At 47.1% G+C, this 15,407-nt stretch overlaps 1 protein-coding gene across 1 annotated transcript in view; it reads right to left on the bottom strand.

Annotated features, from left to right (window-relative positions):
- The window catches only part of LOC115330529 (medium-chain acyl-CoA ligase ACSF2, mitochondrial), a 50,734-nt gene that overhangs the window by 11,824 nt on the left and 23,503 nt on the right, over positions 1-15,407 (bottom strand). Inside the window, exon 4 of the mRNA XM_040214661.3 lies at positions 9,726-9,871. Within this exon, the coding sequence (XP_040070595.3) occupies positions 9,726-9,871 (146 nt within the window). The remainder of the gene's footprint in view (positions 1-9,725; positions 9,872-15,407) is intronic.

Here is a 15,407-nt window from a genome sequence, read left to right as displayed (position 1 = left end):
CCCGCGCCAACCGTCAGGCCGCTACGAAAAGAAGCTGCGTATTCTGATGCGCGGCGTGAAGGACGACATCTTCGGTGGACTCGTAAGCAACCCACCGGGGTTCGTTCAAGGATTCGTCACGGCAGCCACGAATATCGAGCGTGCTCTGCAAGCCCGGGCCAGCCACTACCAGAGACTACAGGGCGTCAGCGCGATTTCGCAGTCCCCTTGCGACCTTGCCCACGACACCTCGGGCATTCGTGAACTTATTCGCGACATCGTCCGGGAGGAGCTTAAGAAGCTTCTGCCAACCGCTGAGCGACCGGCCTCAATCTCCACTACCGAGGTTGTTCGGGACGAGGTTCAGCGAGCACTCCTGCCGGATACCCCTGTCACCGTGACCGCAGCCGACGAGCCGACGCTGACCTACGCCGCTGTGGCCCGACGACCGCCGCCAACTGCTCAACATTACCCGGTGGCCCCACGACGAGACCCACCAACGCAGGCGTACCCACGACGCAACGACGAAGCACGTCAGTACGACCGCCGAGAACAGCCGGCGCCAAGGATAACCGACGTGTGGAGGACAGCGGATCGACGACACATCTGCTACCACTGCGGGCAGACCGACCATATCTACTGCCGTTGTCCCTACCGGCAAATAAGCCCGCGTGGGTTCCACCCAAGCGACCGACGTCCGAGGTACAGCGAACACCCTCGCGACATCGAGGAGTACCTTCTACGCTCGCCCTCCCCAGTGTCGTCTCTCCGCCGTAAAGCCCGCTCCCCATCGCCACAACGTTCAGCGTCTCCAGCGTCACGACCCCGGTGAGAGAGCCTGTCTCCCCCGCGTCGTTGGGAAAACTAAGTGCGGCAACGCCTGGAGGTGACGTTGCCGAATACGACGAAAGCAAAGAGCCTCCAAGAACGCCGGAGCACTCCCACTGTCCCAACGCCCCCCAGCGCACGGACGCACCTGCAACTGTGTCCAACACCCTAAACGTTGTTATCGACGGCCTCGACGCCCCAGTATATGAATGTTTTCGTATACCGGGGCTGCCCTTGATACACGCTAGGTGAGGTAGAGTCGTACAGGACGCACGTCCAAACCAGTATGGGGAACGGCCATTCTACTTCTCCAAATGGAGTCAAGTACCATAAGAGTACAAAGTCATAAGGCAAGGAATAATCCAGTGCTGACAAACGTCTTATGCCACGGACCTTCCTGGCAGGTCTTTTTTGTGGGGTGCGCTGGATCACGTCCCAAAAAAGGATTGCATGGCAACAGTCATGTAACACGTATTCCACTTTCTCCGGTTTCCTGCAAAGGCTGCAATCTTTGCCCCACTGTACATTCATACCCCTTCTTGCCAGCTATGTTTTAACCGGAAAAAAGTCGTTATGCCACTTGAAGATGCTTTCAACTGACGCACGGATTACTATCTTCTTACCATGGGTGAGCACATCATGGTCCCTGTCTTCAGAGTACAAAGCTCGATACAGAGGCAAAGGAAATAAGCTTGACAAGTTTCCGTGGAAAACGGTTTCTTGACACGGTACAGAAATACTCCATTAAAAATCGCACTTTCAGGAATTGGTAAGCTCCTAGTTCCCCTTTCAGGAAGCTGTAAACGGCACCGCAGTAGCAGACGTACGTTGAAACAATGAACTCTGGTAACGCGCTCGGTAACTGTAATTGAGTAACTGTTCTCAGGAAAAGATAAACCTAACCCCGCAAGAAAAAAAAAGTGAGACGAGCTGCCGTATAAGCAAAGAACTGAGTTCTCCTGAACTTTTCCAAAGAAAAAGTGGGTCTAGCCTACAACTTGCCCACTTTAAATTCCATATCAACTCAGTAAACACTATTTGAATGCGCTTGAAGAGCTCCCGGCGAAAGTGTAACACTTGTGGCAGGTACCAAATTTTGGCTACAAAAAATAAATTGCATACAGTAGCTAGCGCAAACACAGAATCAATTTTGTGAACCCATGTCGCTTTAACACTCATTTTCGCCGTTTAGTCAAGTAACAACTCATTGCACTCTTTATGGTGCCTTAATTTCTCTGCCAAATATTCACCGGGCACTGTAGACCAATGAGCGGTTACAAAAACGAGTGGATGTCCACGACGGGCTGATGATAAAACTGTCAAGCGTCTAGTGACTTCTTTGATGATGTTAAGCCTGGTCATACAATTATCATACGCCATTTCTACCTCCTCATAAATACTTTTTTTCTGACACAAACGTGATGTGAGATACAAAAAAGGATTCTATGTGACACACGATTGAAAGCCTCCTTAGGGTCCATTTAAAGAAGCGCTACCCTGCAGTTATCGCTGCCACAATGTTCCAGCGCACTATGAGCAAACACACGTTGCTTAATATAGTGCTACCTATAATACCACACGTTTTGTGCTCCACAATCACACCTGTATTTTGTCTTTAAAGTATTTTCATAACAAGTTTTATTTTTATCTTGTAGTCCGCACTCGCTAATGTAATCGGTTAGTTGTTTACCGTATTTCGTAGTTCATAGGTATCTTCGCATTCTTGAATAACGAAGGAACAAGGGAAGAGAAAAGAGAAAGCAAGAAACTTACATTAATAACATTTTTTATACAGTAGGTTAGAAAACCCGGCTACTTTACTTTTAAGCTTTTTAACACCCCCAAAGCTTATTCCGTCGGCGCCTGGTGATTTCCCGACTTGCAATTCATTCGTGAATTTTACTATCTCTAAATACATATCGGTACTTCTAATCAGTCTCTAACATTGCCGCTTACCTGTCTCAGGTGAGGTAAGAAGTTCGACGCGAACTTTTCATCATTTGGGACCCAATTACTTGCAATCTTCTTAAAATTCAACAAAAGAGTGCTCATTCATCTTAAGGTCTCTTCTCGTAATGTTGTGATGGTCTATTTCAACAATTTCATCGGCGCGCCCATACTTTCTATGTCGCTAATGCACGTTTAGTTGGCATCTCGCCGGCGAGAAATCTTTGAACACGCGCTCGTATTACAGCAACATTATGGCGTTCAGTGTCTATGCTCTGTTGTTTAGGCTTGATATTATTTATGTCATGAATGAATAATTCCGTGTATTTTCACTCTTTTTGGCCCAACACTTTTAGAGCATCTCGTAAGCATTTTTCTAGTTGGCGTCCTTTGTGCTTTAGGGCAAACGACTTTTCGATTGCGTTAATTTTTATTTTTAACTTAAACACTTCCAATTCGTCAGACATGCAAACGTTTTCGTGTTTTTTTTTTTTTTATTTTAATATTCTGCTACGCTTTCCAACAGTGCCAATGCACATTTCGACCTCAAGAAGCTTAATGTATATTTTTCAGGTATCTCCGTTAAATCGGGGACGCTCTTTCTTTTTAGCACCTCACTCAAAAGTCACCAGTTTCATTATGTCAAAACTGACATAATGAACCTGGTAGGCATCAATAAGGAAGACCAGCTCTGCTGAGGCGTACGAACTGTCTAGATGCGCGTGACTGAGTCCTTGGAAATGAGTCAACTTCACACTCTTTGCACCTGTCGAGGTGTGCGCTAAATCAAACAGGTTGTGGTTGTTTACTATCTCACTACAAACAGAACCACTACTATCCATTTAAGGGCTTTGAGACGCCCTATCTTCGGGATCACAAGTACAATTAAAATCACCCGACACTATAAAAAGTATATTACACTTCATGCGACACGCTATAATTTCAAAGAAGATACTCCGTTGTGCTCCCGAGTCCGGGGCATATAGACAATTCACTTGGTAGCTGAAATCTATCAAAGGGAAATAACAATAAACAGGTTCACATCAAGTTGAGAGTTAACCCTTTCTGCATTAATAACGATTTGTTTTTTTACGAATAAACAGACGCCCCCCGAACCTCCAACCGCATGGCTGACACCAATATTGTAACGTAACTGAGAGTCGGTCAGTTTTTCATTATAAATTTAGTATATTTCATGGCTATAATATCTAAGTTGTTTTCAAGCAAAATGCGCCTGAGTTGGCACTGGAGGCACTGCCAACTCGAGCGCATTTCGATAGAAAATAACTTAGATATTACAGCCATGCAAAGCCTTCTTGCATTCGGGGTATCTATGCTCGGTCCAGGCGCATTCAATGTCTTATTTTTAAAAGTAGCGAGCTTGCAAACATACACAGGTGGTTTAGTAGTGACTATTTTTGAAAGTCAAGGAAATCCTGATGTTACTGATACAGCCAATTCATCCCTCACGGATTCCGGACGGTGATCGGCTCTGCGCTGAGTTCACCATTTTTGCCGACGAGAGTCCACTGACGCTCCAGACCACGAAGTGACAATTTACCGGGGACTGCTTCAATGTCTTCCATTCGATGCTCCACATTGGCCGCGTAGGTGTCCATGTATTCCTTGAAAGTAAAGTTTGACCTCTTAGCGTCGGCCATGATCCGGGCATTTCGCTCCGTCGCTAGCCCCGATGCTGCGACTCATGCGTCGTCCTTCAGTGCAGGTTCGCAATCCCCCGCAGTCCTTGGCGTCTTCGCTTCACGGAATCTGCTGCTGACGACCCCTTAATAATCATACCTCCCAAAGGAGGTTCTTTTTGGTCCCCTCTTGCCTTTTTCGTTTACGATTGAGCTCTGCAGCCACCGGTAAAATCTCCACAGGGGGCGATGCTGTCATTAACCGGACACGTGTTCTGGGCGCCGCAGCACGCTCTGCCTCATCCCCGTCCAGAACGTGTTCTCTTGTTTCGTCTTCGCTCGTGACCGTAGCCACAGCACACGCTGCAGCGAGCTGCCTTGCAGTCATGTCTTATATGTCCGGATCTCTTGCAGGCTGGCGGCCTACAGAAGAGGCCTACCGAAGAGGCGCAAAGATGTGTTCTACTACTCCAATGTGGTCCGCTCCCTTGTCAAGGCACAACTTAGGCCGTTCGGCTTTCTTGACCGGCGGGGGTTGTAGATCGAAAATATGCGAGCATGTGAGTCAAACTGTATGCGCATATTTAGACCCCTTTGCCGCGGCCGGAACTTCAAAACAAATTCTGCAAAACAACTTATGCTTATATAATTTTCAAATCAGTGTGCGTTAAAGGTGACTCAGCATGTTAAAAAGTTCTCGAGGCACTGGTCAAGTTTTTTTTTTATATTTTGCAGTACGCTAGACCATGACAAAAAAGGCGTGGCTCTGTTTGCAATGTTTGCGTCTTGACCGAAGAGACAATACTTGGTTTGAATTTATATTGTACCGGCCTCAGACATTTAATGAAGGACAATATTACAACGTATAATACGTTCTTGCTTATATGTTTGTTGTGCATTTTATTGTTTCCACGTTTTTTTTTTTTTATATTTCGGGGTCAGATTATCTCATAAAACGATGTTACATATGTAGCTTCGATGACATTCTTTGAACATGAAATATGACTGCATGCGGTAAAGCCTGAATCAATTCAGGAAAGGTATGTATAAAGGGAGGACAGTTTGGATGCATGTCCTGTGTGCCTCTAACATGATTTGAATTTAACTGGTAAAGTTGTATTAATACTATGCGTCCTTTTATATTAGTACCATATTATGGGTGGTACCCAGGTTTAGCTGCCGCGGCGTAATTTTTGGAAGAACATATTACCGTCCCTTGCACACAAACATGGCTCTCTTAAAAAAAAAATATTTCCCAAAATAAAGGGAGGGTAAGCACCCATTACAGCGTAGAACATCGGACACAGCAGGAATTTGATTGAAACGGTGTGTCACAAAAAAGCGGGTCTATGAAAACTAATGTATGTCACTTTGAGGAAAAAATGTAAAATATAAACATATAATAAATAACAGGGAGGCGTAGTTGGGGTGCGCTTATTTAAAAATAAGAAATTACTTACAAAAAAAATTATTATTTTTTAAATTATATTTGTGACAAATCAAATTTAAATAGGGAAACCCGTGAACTAGCTGTGGATACTAGTAATGTAGAACACAATAGTTCTTGGACACTCACTAGACCAAAACGGACCAATATATAGGTAACACCATGTAGTAACACAGTGCCCGTCTGCTCCGAGCAAGTGGGAAGCGGAATGGAGGAAGCAAATATGTGTGGCTGTCGTGCGTTGGAGTCACCTCGGCGTTCAGCACACGCCTGTCGTGTAGCCACACATGGTTTCCGTAGAGGGCTCAATGATGCTGCCCCATTAGCACCAAATGCAAGTTATTTAGACGTCCTTGACCGACCGTTTAAACCAAAAAGCCAACTCCCGGTTTCCACCGAGAGGAATATTGGTTCATTATTTTTCGTATCATCCATTCGAAAACGAGTCGGCGCGAACGAATTCTGTGCGCACGATTCACAGTAAAGGGTGGTCAACACCAAAACGCAAAACGTCACCCAGAATAATGCGTAGAACAAAACTTCTTCTTTATATAACTTCCGCAGGCTGGATAGACTGAATGTGTACGGACTCTTCTGCCATCCAGCGTACAGGCGACGGGCGGTAGGGGAGGCGGTTTAGGAGGAAAAAGGAAAAACTCACATTGGTCTCCACGGGCGAAAAGAAAGAGAAAAAAAAATAATTTGTGATGAGTTTTTTTTTTGTATTTGTGAATGAGAATATAGCAAAAGCAACCTGTTTCTTAAGACTCCCTTTACTGTGGTCGTGTTCCGGAGAAGCTACTGCGAAAATCCGACGTTCTTCGGCTTCGTCCGGCTGCGATGAATATATTGAACATTCAGCCAGAATTGAGGAACCCTGACACGTTACCGTTGACGTCATAGCCGACGTCGCTCCTCTTAACCATTTTTGTTGTTGCTGTTTTCGAGGAGGAATTTATCTGGCTGGTTTGGACCGGCCTTAACCGCCAAAGTTCCAAAGTGCCACTGAAGCCGACGGCGAAACGGCCAGCGTTTTCTGCGTACGGGCTGCAGATGCACCACTGGCCGTACTTGTTTTGGAGTTCCGGTATTTTATGTCAACGAAACTCATTTGAATCAAGCTCGTCACGCCAAAAGAAAAAGCGTTGGAGACACTAAAATAGGAAGGTCTATGTGATATATCTTCAAGGATAATGAAAATACTACAAGCTGAAAAACAATGATTGAAAACGACCCCTTGGCTTTTCTATCTAGACGTCTGTATATTGGCCCAATTTTTTAATAATATCAAGTGAGCGTCGACCTCCGGCAAGGCCAGCGCTGGGCCGCGGAGATATGCAGCGAGCCGGGGGAGATTATAGGCGCGTCCGCACAACGCTCTTTCGGTTGCCAGCGTTGTCTGCTAGGCTGTTCCGTAGCCCGCACTCGGCCCCTGTTCATTATCTGCTAGCATAGCGCACCGCCTAAAAAAAAAAAAAAAAAATCTGGAAAGGGCTTGCCATTTTTGTATACTGCTCAGGCGTGGCACAAACCGCGCGTCATCTCGAGTTTAATTTACTTTTTCTTTTCATTTCATGTTTGCGTTTACTTTTGTGAACACTTACGAAAATGAAAAAATACAATGAGGCGACAAACTGAATGAATTGGGGCATTAAACTACCGTATTTACTCGCATATTGGTCGATACGTCGTATAGGTCGACCCCCTAACTTCGGGACCCCCGAAAAAAAAAAAAAGTTGAAAAATATAATACCGGGATTCGCGTATTGGTCGACCCCCCAGTTTTGATGAGGCGATTTTTGAAAAACAGGTCGACCTATACGCGAGTAAATACGGTATATACCGGAGACAGTGCTACAAGCCATCAAAACCAACCCACTGCTTTCATGCTCCCACGTGACATCGTGCTTCCCCGTGCAGTTGTACTGAACGGGAAGGCCACGTGACACACGTTTATCAATGGACCGGCCAAGGTGGCTCGTAGCGTCGGCTGCGGTACAACACAAAGTGAAACGCAGTATACACAGGGCTTCCCCTTGGTGTTTTCAATTATCGACTGCGTTGTTGCTGTCGTCATCTAGCCTATGTAGCCGAGTAGTCACACTTTCCTTTGACCAGAGGGCATGCGCACATCCTTTTTGTCTCCTCGAGTGCCTACTATAACACGGGAACGTGTTATCAGAATATCGATGGTCAGCATGACGCAAAAGGAAATAGCAACAGCAGTCGGGCTTATAAAGGCTACCGTATATAGGATTGCGAACGCATTCCCTAGAGGAGGGGCGTATCGGCGATGCATTTGGACATTGCAAGTGCCCTGCCCTCCTTTGCTATGGAGCAGGGGCTCTGCGGAATGAAAGGAATAGCCTAGCAGATGACGCTCCCGCCAGAAAGGCTTTGTGTGCACGCACTTAATCTTTCCCGTATCGCCACACCCCTCTGCGGCGCGGCACTGGCCGTCCCGGCGGTCGACGCTCGCTTGATATTATCAAAAACTTGGACCACTGTAGACGTTGGGAGGTGAAGCATCGGGCCTCGACTTCTTTTGGAGACGAGCCGACAAGCCGAGTGCAAGTTATATAGGAGACGCTGGTAGCAAAAAGTAGTAAAAAGACACCACAGAGACATACAGACACTTCATGTTTCTATGTTTTGTTTCTCGGATGTAGGATGCATGAACCAAACGGAAGATATGTGATGCCTTGATGATAAAGTTTCCTCTAATGTACGCTTACAGAGCAAAATAGTGTTATTTACTGCAGGTTTTACGTTTTTCTTAGCCAACATATCGCTGCAAAGGCAGCGTTTACTATTTTTAGATTTATGATATAATAATGCGCAACGTACAGTCGGCACGGAATGAAACGCGAACAGTGGGTGCATGGTTTTCGCTAGATGCTGCACCACCTGAACCAGATTGGAGCTGCAAGAAGATGGCTCCTCCTTCGATGTGTTAGACTCTTGCTCAGTGCGTCCAAACCTTTGGTGTTGCATCTCTAGGTGACTCAGCGTGGGTCAAAAACCATGCGCTTCATGTTCGCGCTTCATCTCGTGCCGACTGTACATGGCCACTGACAAAACGATTAGATCTAGGTGTGGCTTCAAGAGTACCGCCTCCTGCGGAAGCTACCTACCCTCCACAACCCTTGAACGTCTTCTGCACCTCGCGCCGGTAAATCACGGCAGAAAGCAAAGAGCGCAATCTGGGGGCACGGTGCTCCAACTATAATATCTGCTGTTCTCACTTCGCTGCGAATATAACAAAATATTGAAAGCCATTTTCCACAGAAATAATTTTTCCAGACACTCAGCTTCACCGACTCACGTGGAATCTGGGTGGCATTTTAGGTGTTCCATTCTGGTAGAGTACAAGTACAAATATTCGTTACCCAAATTTTCGGAACCAACGTGTGGGGTATATTTTTGTACTATGAACAATAAAGGTTCGAAGTCATTATCGTAGATTTTAATATTATTCGCAACCTACTTTTTTAGCCTGAACGATCAGAGTATCATATTGTGCTTTTACATTAAATATTCAAAGTTTAGTGTCATCACGTGCAGAAAATCTTCTACGTAAAGCTCGTTAGTTGTCGAGGAAGCTTATTAGGGTTTTCTTTTTTTGGTACCGTATTAAACTAAACATAGGAACTGTTGAAAATGCTAAACGTTGAAGAGTTCCCACGCATCACAGCAAAGATGCATTTTTGTTCAAGAAGGAGGTAATGTTCTCCGTCAAGTTCATCTGCCTGGCTTTCTCGATTTGTGTCATTTTTCTTAGCATGACTGTTGGCCAAAGCATGAGAAATATTCATATTTTTTGTAGCACAGTTGAAAGGTTTTGTATTGCTTTACCCACTGGCCGACATGGCTGCCTTCCTTACCCTGTGTGGTACCAGCCGTCTCGTATGGCTTCCGTCGTCTTGGCATCATCGTTGAGGTAGCCCTTGAAGACGTGGGGGCCTCGCGTGCACAGCTCTCCCCTCGTGTTCACTGGAACAATCTTGCCTTCGGCGTCCACCACTTTCACCTGCAGCGATTGAAGACGTAATATATTTTATGGCTTTATTACTGCCAACGTTACTATGTTCTGGGACAAATTTCTGCGGCAATGACGCGTAAGCTATAGCGCCGAAATACGCGGTTTTTCAGCGCACTTCATTGTAGTTCAACCAAACAAATTTTTAGTTCTAGCCTAACCAAGCAGAAATTATAAAGTTGTTCTTTCTAGCTTCAATTTTACAATATTGTTACGTTTTTAATTTACAAGAGGACGTCCATTGCCAAATTAGAACAGATTAGAAGTGTGTGACGCGCCGCCTGCTCGCGCTTCGTCGTCTTCTTCGGTGGTTCCCGGCACGCGCCTTAGCACGTCGCTACACTATCCCCCCTAAGGACTTGTTTTCTTGGAGAGATGATCTTTGGATCGGTTTTCCTGCTACACAACCTCGCCCCATTGCTGTGGTGTTAGACAGTTTGCTTGAACTTGTTTGTTTCGAAAAGTTTATCTTGAGTGAAGTCCTTTCAGTATGCAGATTCTTGGCATGAAACTTCGTGCTCATTTGCACACATTCTATAAAGTTCAGGCCGTCCTCACAGTCTGCCTGCAGCACCAAAGTCCAGCACGTTAGCACTTTTGGAAGATTGATGCGAAGAGTCCTGATACCAGGGGGTCAAGTGGTTCACTTATTGTCACCCCTGGCGACATGTCAGAGAGAGAACAAATCTTATGCCGGCACAGAATATGTCGGTGCCTAAGTTCACAGCGCATTTGCGCCTTTTGAAAAGTTAACACCGACAACGATATGCATCGGCATTGCCTAATACAGGAGACACCATGATATTTCGTGAATGCTTTCAAGCGCAAAACTGCCACAACCTGTCCGAAAACCATTGAAGCCTAGCGCGCACTTATGCGCTTTTGTGGCGTGGGCTCCCGGGAGACCGTGACAGTCGGCTAGCGTTGCTTCAGTGATGGAACATGGCGAAGGAAGCTGGTCTGGTCGGTGGTAATCCAGGCAGGGCCGCGCCACTCAACGAGGTGCTGACACTCGCGCAGAGAATGTCCTTGTGCCTTGTAAAATGATTTCTTGGGCCGTCAGGAAAAATGCCGGGAATCCCACTTCTGACACCAAATGTTATGTTTTTAATTTACAAGAGGACGTCTATAGCCAAATTAGAACAGATTAGAAGTGTGTCACGCGCCGCCTGCTCGCGCTTCGTCGTCTTCTTCGGTGGTTCCCGGCACGCGCCTTAGCACGTCGCTACAATATTATTATATTATGGGTCAGAATATGCTAAACTTGTAACGTTTTTGTTAGGTTCTTAGGGATTTCTCGATATATAGTTGTCGCACTGTTTCTAGTCATTCGCCAAAACAAACATGGCATTTTTCTCGTGTATGGTGCATAGAGAACACCTTCCGCGAGCTCGCCCTTTCTTTTTCTACGTAGGATTCTCGTGACCATTGGCAACCAAATGTTGTCAAAGCGAATTAAGCAGTTGGTATGCAACATGCACACACAAGTCAGATACTGGGAACCAATACTCTCCATTGTTTTTATGCACCCATTGGTTTTCACCAACTCAGTGGCGTAAGCGAGCTAGAGTTCAAGATTCCTGGACCTAGCGTTGCGTGCTTTCGCCAAACGCGTTCCGAGCTAAGGTGCGCCACCGACTCCACTAGGGCCAGAGGTAAGTGAAAGCGATCCGAATCAGATTTGACTTCATGCCGTAGTGTGAGCGTCCTCCTATTTCTGTATAACGCGTCAGCGCTAGGATTTTTCAGCAACAGAAGAGTTTAGGTTTTAACGACCTCAAAAATGCAGTGCCGATGAACTTCCGCTTATCTGCGTCGGTCGCAAGATAAAAAGCATTCAATGAGATTGACCACGGTGGTAATTCAGCTGTCAAGTCGGTCCGAGTACTTTAGTCAAAACGTTGGCCAGAGTGTAAAAACTGGTAAAACCTGGTAAAAGAGGCGCGTATATGCCCGCATGCGCGGCGATCGCGGTTCAGCGCTCTCAACTGCTCTTCTCATACAGAGAGATGAATTGTATCAAATGTGTGTCTGTCACACAAGAACCCAAACTGAAACCGAAACCAAAAAAGCTTAGGACTACTTGGAGCTATTGAAAAATCTCATTTGTACGAGCAATTTCTGCGTTTAATCAAAACATATCAATCATACTACATATATAAGAACATATATGGTTCCTCTATGTTCTTATATATATTGTAGAGTTCTTATATAGGTCTGACATGGTTCTGATATGTTCTTATTATATGTTGTATGATTCATATGTGTTTATTGCACACACGACATTGCTTCCACAATAACTTTTTCAATTAGGTCATTCAAGCAACACACACAAACACACATCACCCAAGCGTTTCCTCCATCGCCACGGTGAAACGCCATCATTACGCGGTGCTTATAAACATTTGTATCGCATAGAACACATTTCTGATACCATTACAGCCGACCTCAAAATGGTGGCGCTTCGAACGATGGGAGGAAGGCTGCTGACAAAAGGGGGTTTTCTGCTCATGGAAGTTGCGTCTATAGGCAGTTTTATAATTGAAGTAGTCTAGTAACGTTGCTTACTTCGAAAATATATTTTAAATAGCTATTATATTTAAGTTAAAGCGTTTTGTGCAAATTTAGAAACTTTCACTTACAATTTAATGTTAGTGAACATAAATTTATCTTGTGGGCGGCCTGTTAATAGAAACGTTATAAACCAGGTACTTCACATGCTAAATCGCATGTGGTCATTTTCGTCGTGAGGTGGGCAAGCAGAATTGGCCAAGTGAGTGTCGTTTCGTCGCTCATAAATTACCGTGCAGGGTACGCGCCTAGAGATTTTTGGGTTACAGAGCGCAGTGATAACAGTCAATAAATTACTACATTTCGTTGAACCAGTGTTATGTCATCTCCGACGCCGGTAAGACAAAGAGATATACTACACTGTCGCCAATTCATGTTATGCTACACGTCTAAGAGGAAGCCTGCACACCAACTTCGTTTCAGCTTTTGGCTTTGTCATTTTCATGTTTTTACGGACAAGCAGCGGTGACGAATCCTGCGGTCTTCATCATCGACACACGCACTTTGAAGCGACGGGCGCAGACGAAGCTTCATAACCTAGCCTAGGCGTCTGACCCTCGGTGCCCCCCACAAGTACGTGATGTCGTCTGTGGAAAAAGGCGATAAACGACGACGTTTCGTCAGTGGACACAATCTCCGAGAAGCTTACCGCCAGAAACAAAGATTCCGACACTAAGCCATTGTTCGTAGTGACTGTATACTATCGTAAGAGAAGGTTAATCACAACTGAAAGTTGCCATTATCACGCTTCTCCAAGTACAATGAAGGAGAATAGCGAGTTCAAGCCCAGCTCCTGATGCAACTACTCCGTCCCCCAAGGGCCTAGTCGACAACGTTCACCTCGGACCTCCGACACTAACAAGCTGCGCCTTGAGTTGACAAAGAAACATTAGTCACTTTTATTTTGCTCGTCTCAATGACTGATAGAGCAGCGCACTGAAGAAAGAAATAAAAAATGCCACTAAAAAAGTGAAAGCCATTTACAAATCCCTGTAACGCCGAATTGGAGCGCAGCTCTTGAGGAGGAGGAGTGAAGGGTACTGAGGGGAGGGTAGACCCCTCCTCCTTCTCCTCCTCCTCCTCTCATTCTTTAATATGCTCCGGGGGGGGGGGTTCACGTGACCTCGGGGGGGGGGGTGTCACGTGACTTCGGGGAGGGGGGTCACGTGACCTCGGGGAGGCGTGACCTGGGGTTCACGTGACCTTGGGTGTCACGTGTGGGTCACCTCAAGGTCACGTGACCCCCTAGGTGACCCCCACGTGACCTTGGGGGTCACGTGACCTGGAGGGGTCACGTGACGTCGGGGGTCACATGACCTTGGGGAAGAGACCCCGTGACCTCGGGGGTCACGTGACCTCAGAGGTGTCACGTGGCCTCAGAGGGGTCACGTGACCTCGGTGGTCACGTGGGGGTCACCTTGGGGAGGAGACCCCAAGGTCACGTGACCTCAGGGGGTCACGTGACCTTGGGGAGGAGACCACGTGACCTCATGGGTCACGTGACCTTGGGGTCACGTGACCTTGAGATGACCTTGGGAGGGGTCACGTGACCTTGGGGGTCGCGTGACCCCAAGATGACCCCACATGACCCCCAAGGTCACATGGGGTCCCGTGACCTTGAGATGACCTTGGGAGGGGTCACGTGACCCCCAAGGTCACGTGACATTGGGGGTCACGTGACCTTGGGGTGACCTTGGTGACGCCGACGGCAACGCCGACGCCGCTAAAGCCGGGAACGGGCCCCTAAGAGCTGCGCTCTAAAACTGACATAAAAATGAAAGCCTGTAACACCGAATTAGAGCGCAGCTCTTGAGGAGGAGGAGGAAATGGCACTGGGGGGGGGGGTCAAGTGACCTCGGGTGGCGGGGGGGGGGGGGGGGGTCAAGTGACCTTGGGGTGTCACGTGACCTGGGGTTCACGTGACGATACCGATGCCGATGACGTCATACGCGACGTAACTGATGACGTGACTGATGACGTCATCAGTGATGATGACGATGACGATGCGGATGCCGGTGACGTCATCAGTGATAATGACGATGCTGATGCAGATACCGGTGACGTCATCAGTGACGTCACTGATGACGTCAGTGTGATGATGACGATGCGGATGCCGGTGACGTCATCACTGACGTCACTGATGCCGTCATCAGTGCTGATGACGTCAACGGGGTCACGTGACCTCGGGAGGGGGTCACGTGACCTCAGGGGGTCACGTGAACTTGGGGAGGTCACGTGACGCCGGGGGGTTCACGTGACCGGGGTAACCATCGTGACCCTCGTGAGGGTAACCCTAGTAACCCTTGTGAGGGTAACTCACGTGACCCTCGTGAGGGTAACTCTCGTGACCCTCGTGAGGGTAACTTTCGTGACCCTCGTGAGGGTAACTCTCAAAACCCTCGTGAGTGTAACTCTCAAAACCCTCGTGAGGGTAACCAATAACCCTCGTGATCCTCGTGAGGGTAACCCTTTTGAGGGTAACTAACCCTAGTGATCCTCGAGAGGGTAACCCTCGTGAGAGTAACTCTCGTAACCCTCACGAGGGTTACGAGGGTTACTCGCGGTTACGCTGACGGTGACGCCGACGGCGACGCCGCTCTAGCCGGGAACGGGCGCCTAAGAGCTGCGCACTAAAACTCAAGTGCGGTGGGTTTTGATGAAACATATAGAGATGACTTTCTGCAAACAGACAATAAATTTCCGATACAGTACGAGCTCTACGCCCGTAGAAAACACACGCGGAAGTCCCTCATACAGTTTCTAAGGGCATTCTAAGGGGGTGTAAAGCGCCGTTCACACGCTTGCGACCGAGTAAGATCGAGAAAGACCAGACCGGTTTTTTAAGCCTCTTGCGACTTCTTAGGACCAGCTCCGCTGCAGTGGAGCTGGTCCTAAGAGATCGCAAGAGGCTTCAAAACCGGTCTCGTCGCTCTCAGTCGTACTCGGTTGCAAGAGT

The sequence above is a fragment of the Ixodes scapularis genome, unplaced genomic scaffold (genome assembly GCF_016920785.2).
Source record: "Ixodes scapularis isolate PalLabHiFi unplaced genomic scaffold, ASM1692078v2 PGA_scaffold4__175_contigs__length_147842914, whole genome shotgun sequence".
NCBI lineage: Eukaryota > Metazoa > Arthropoda > Arachnida > Ixodida > Ixodidae > Ixodes > Ixodes scapularis.
Note: the sequence above shows the minus strand (reverse complement) of the source record. Positions and strands in the feature narration are given on the sequence as shown.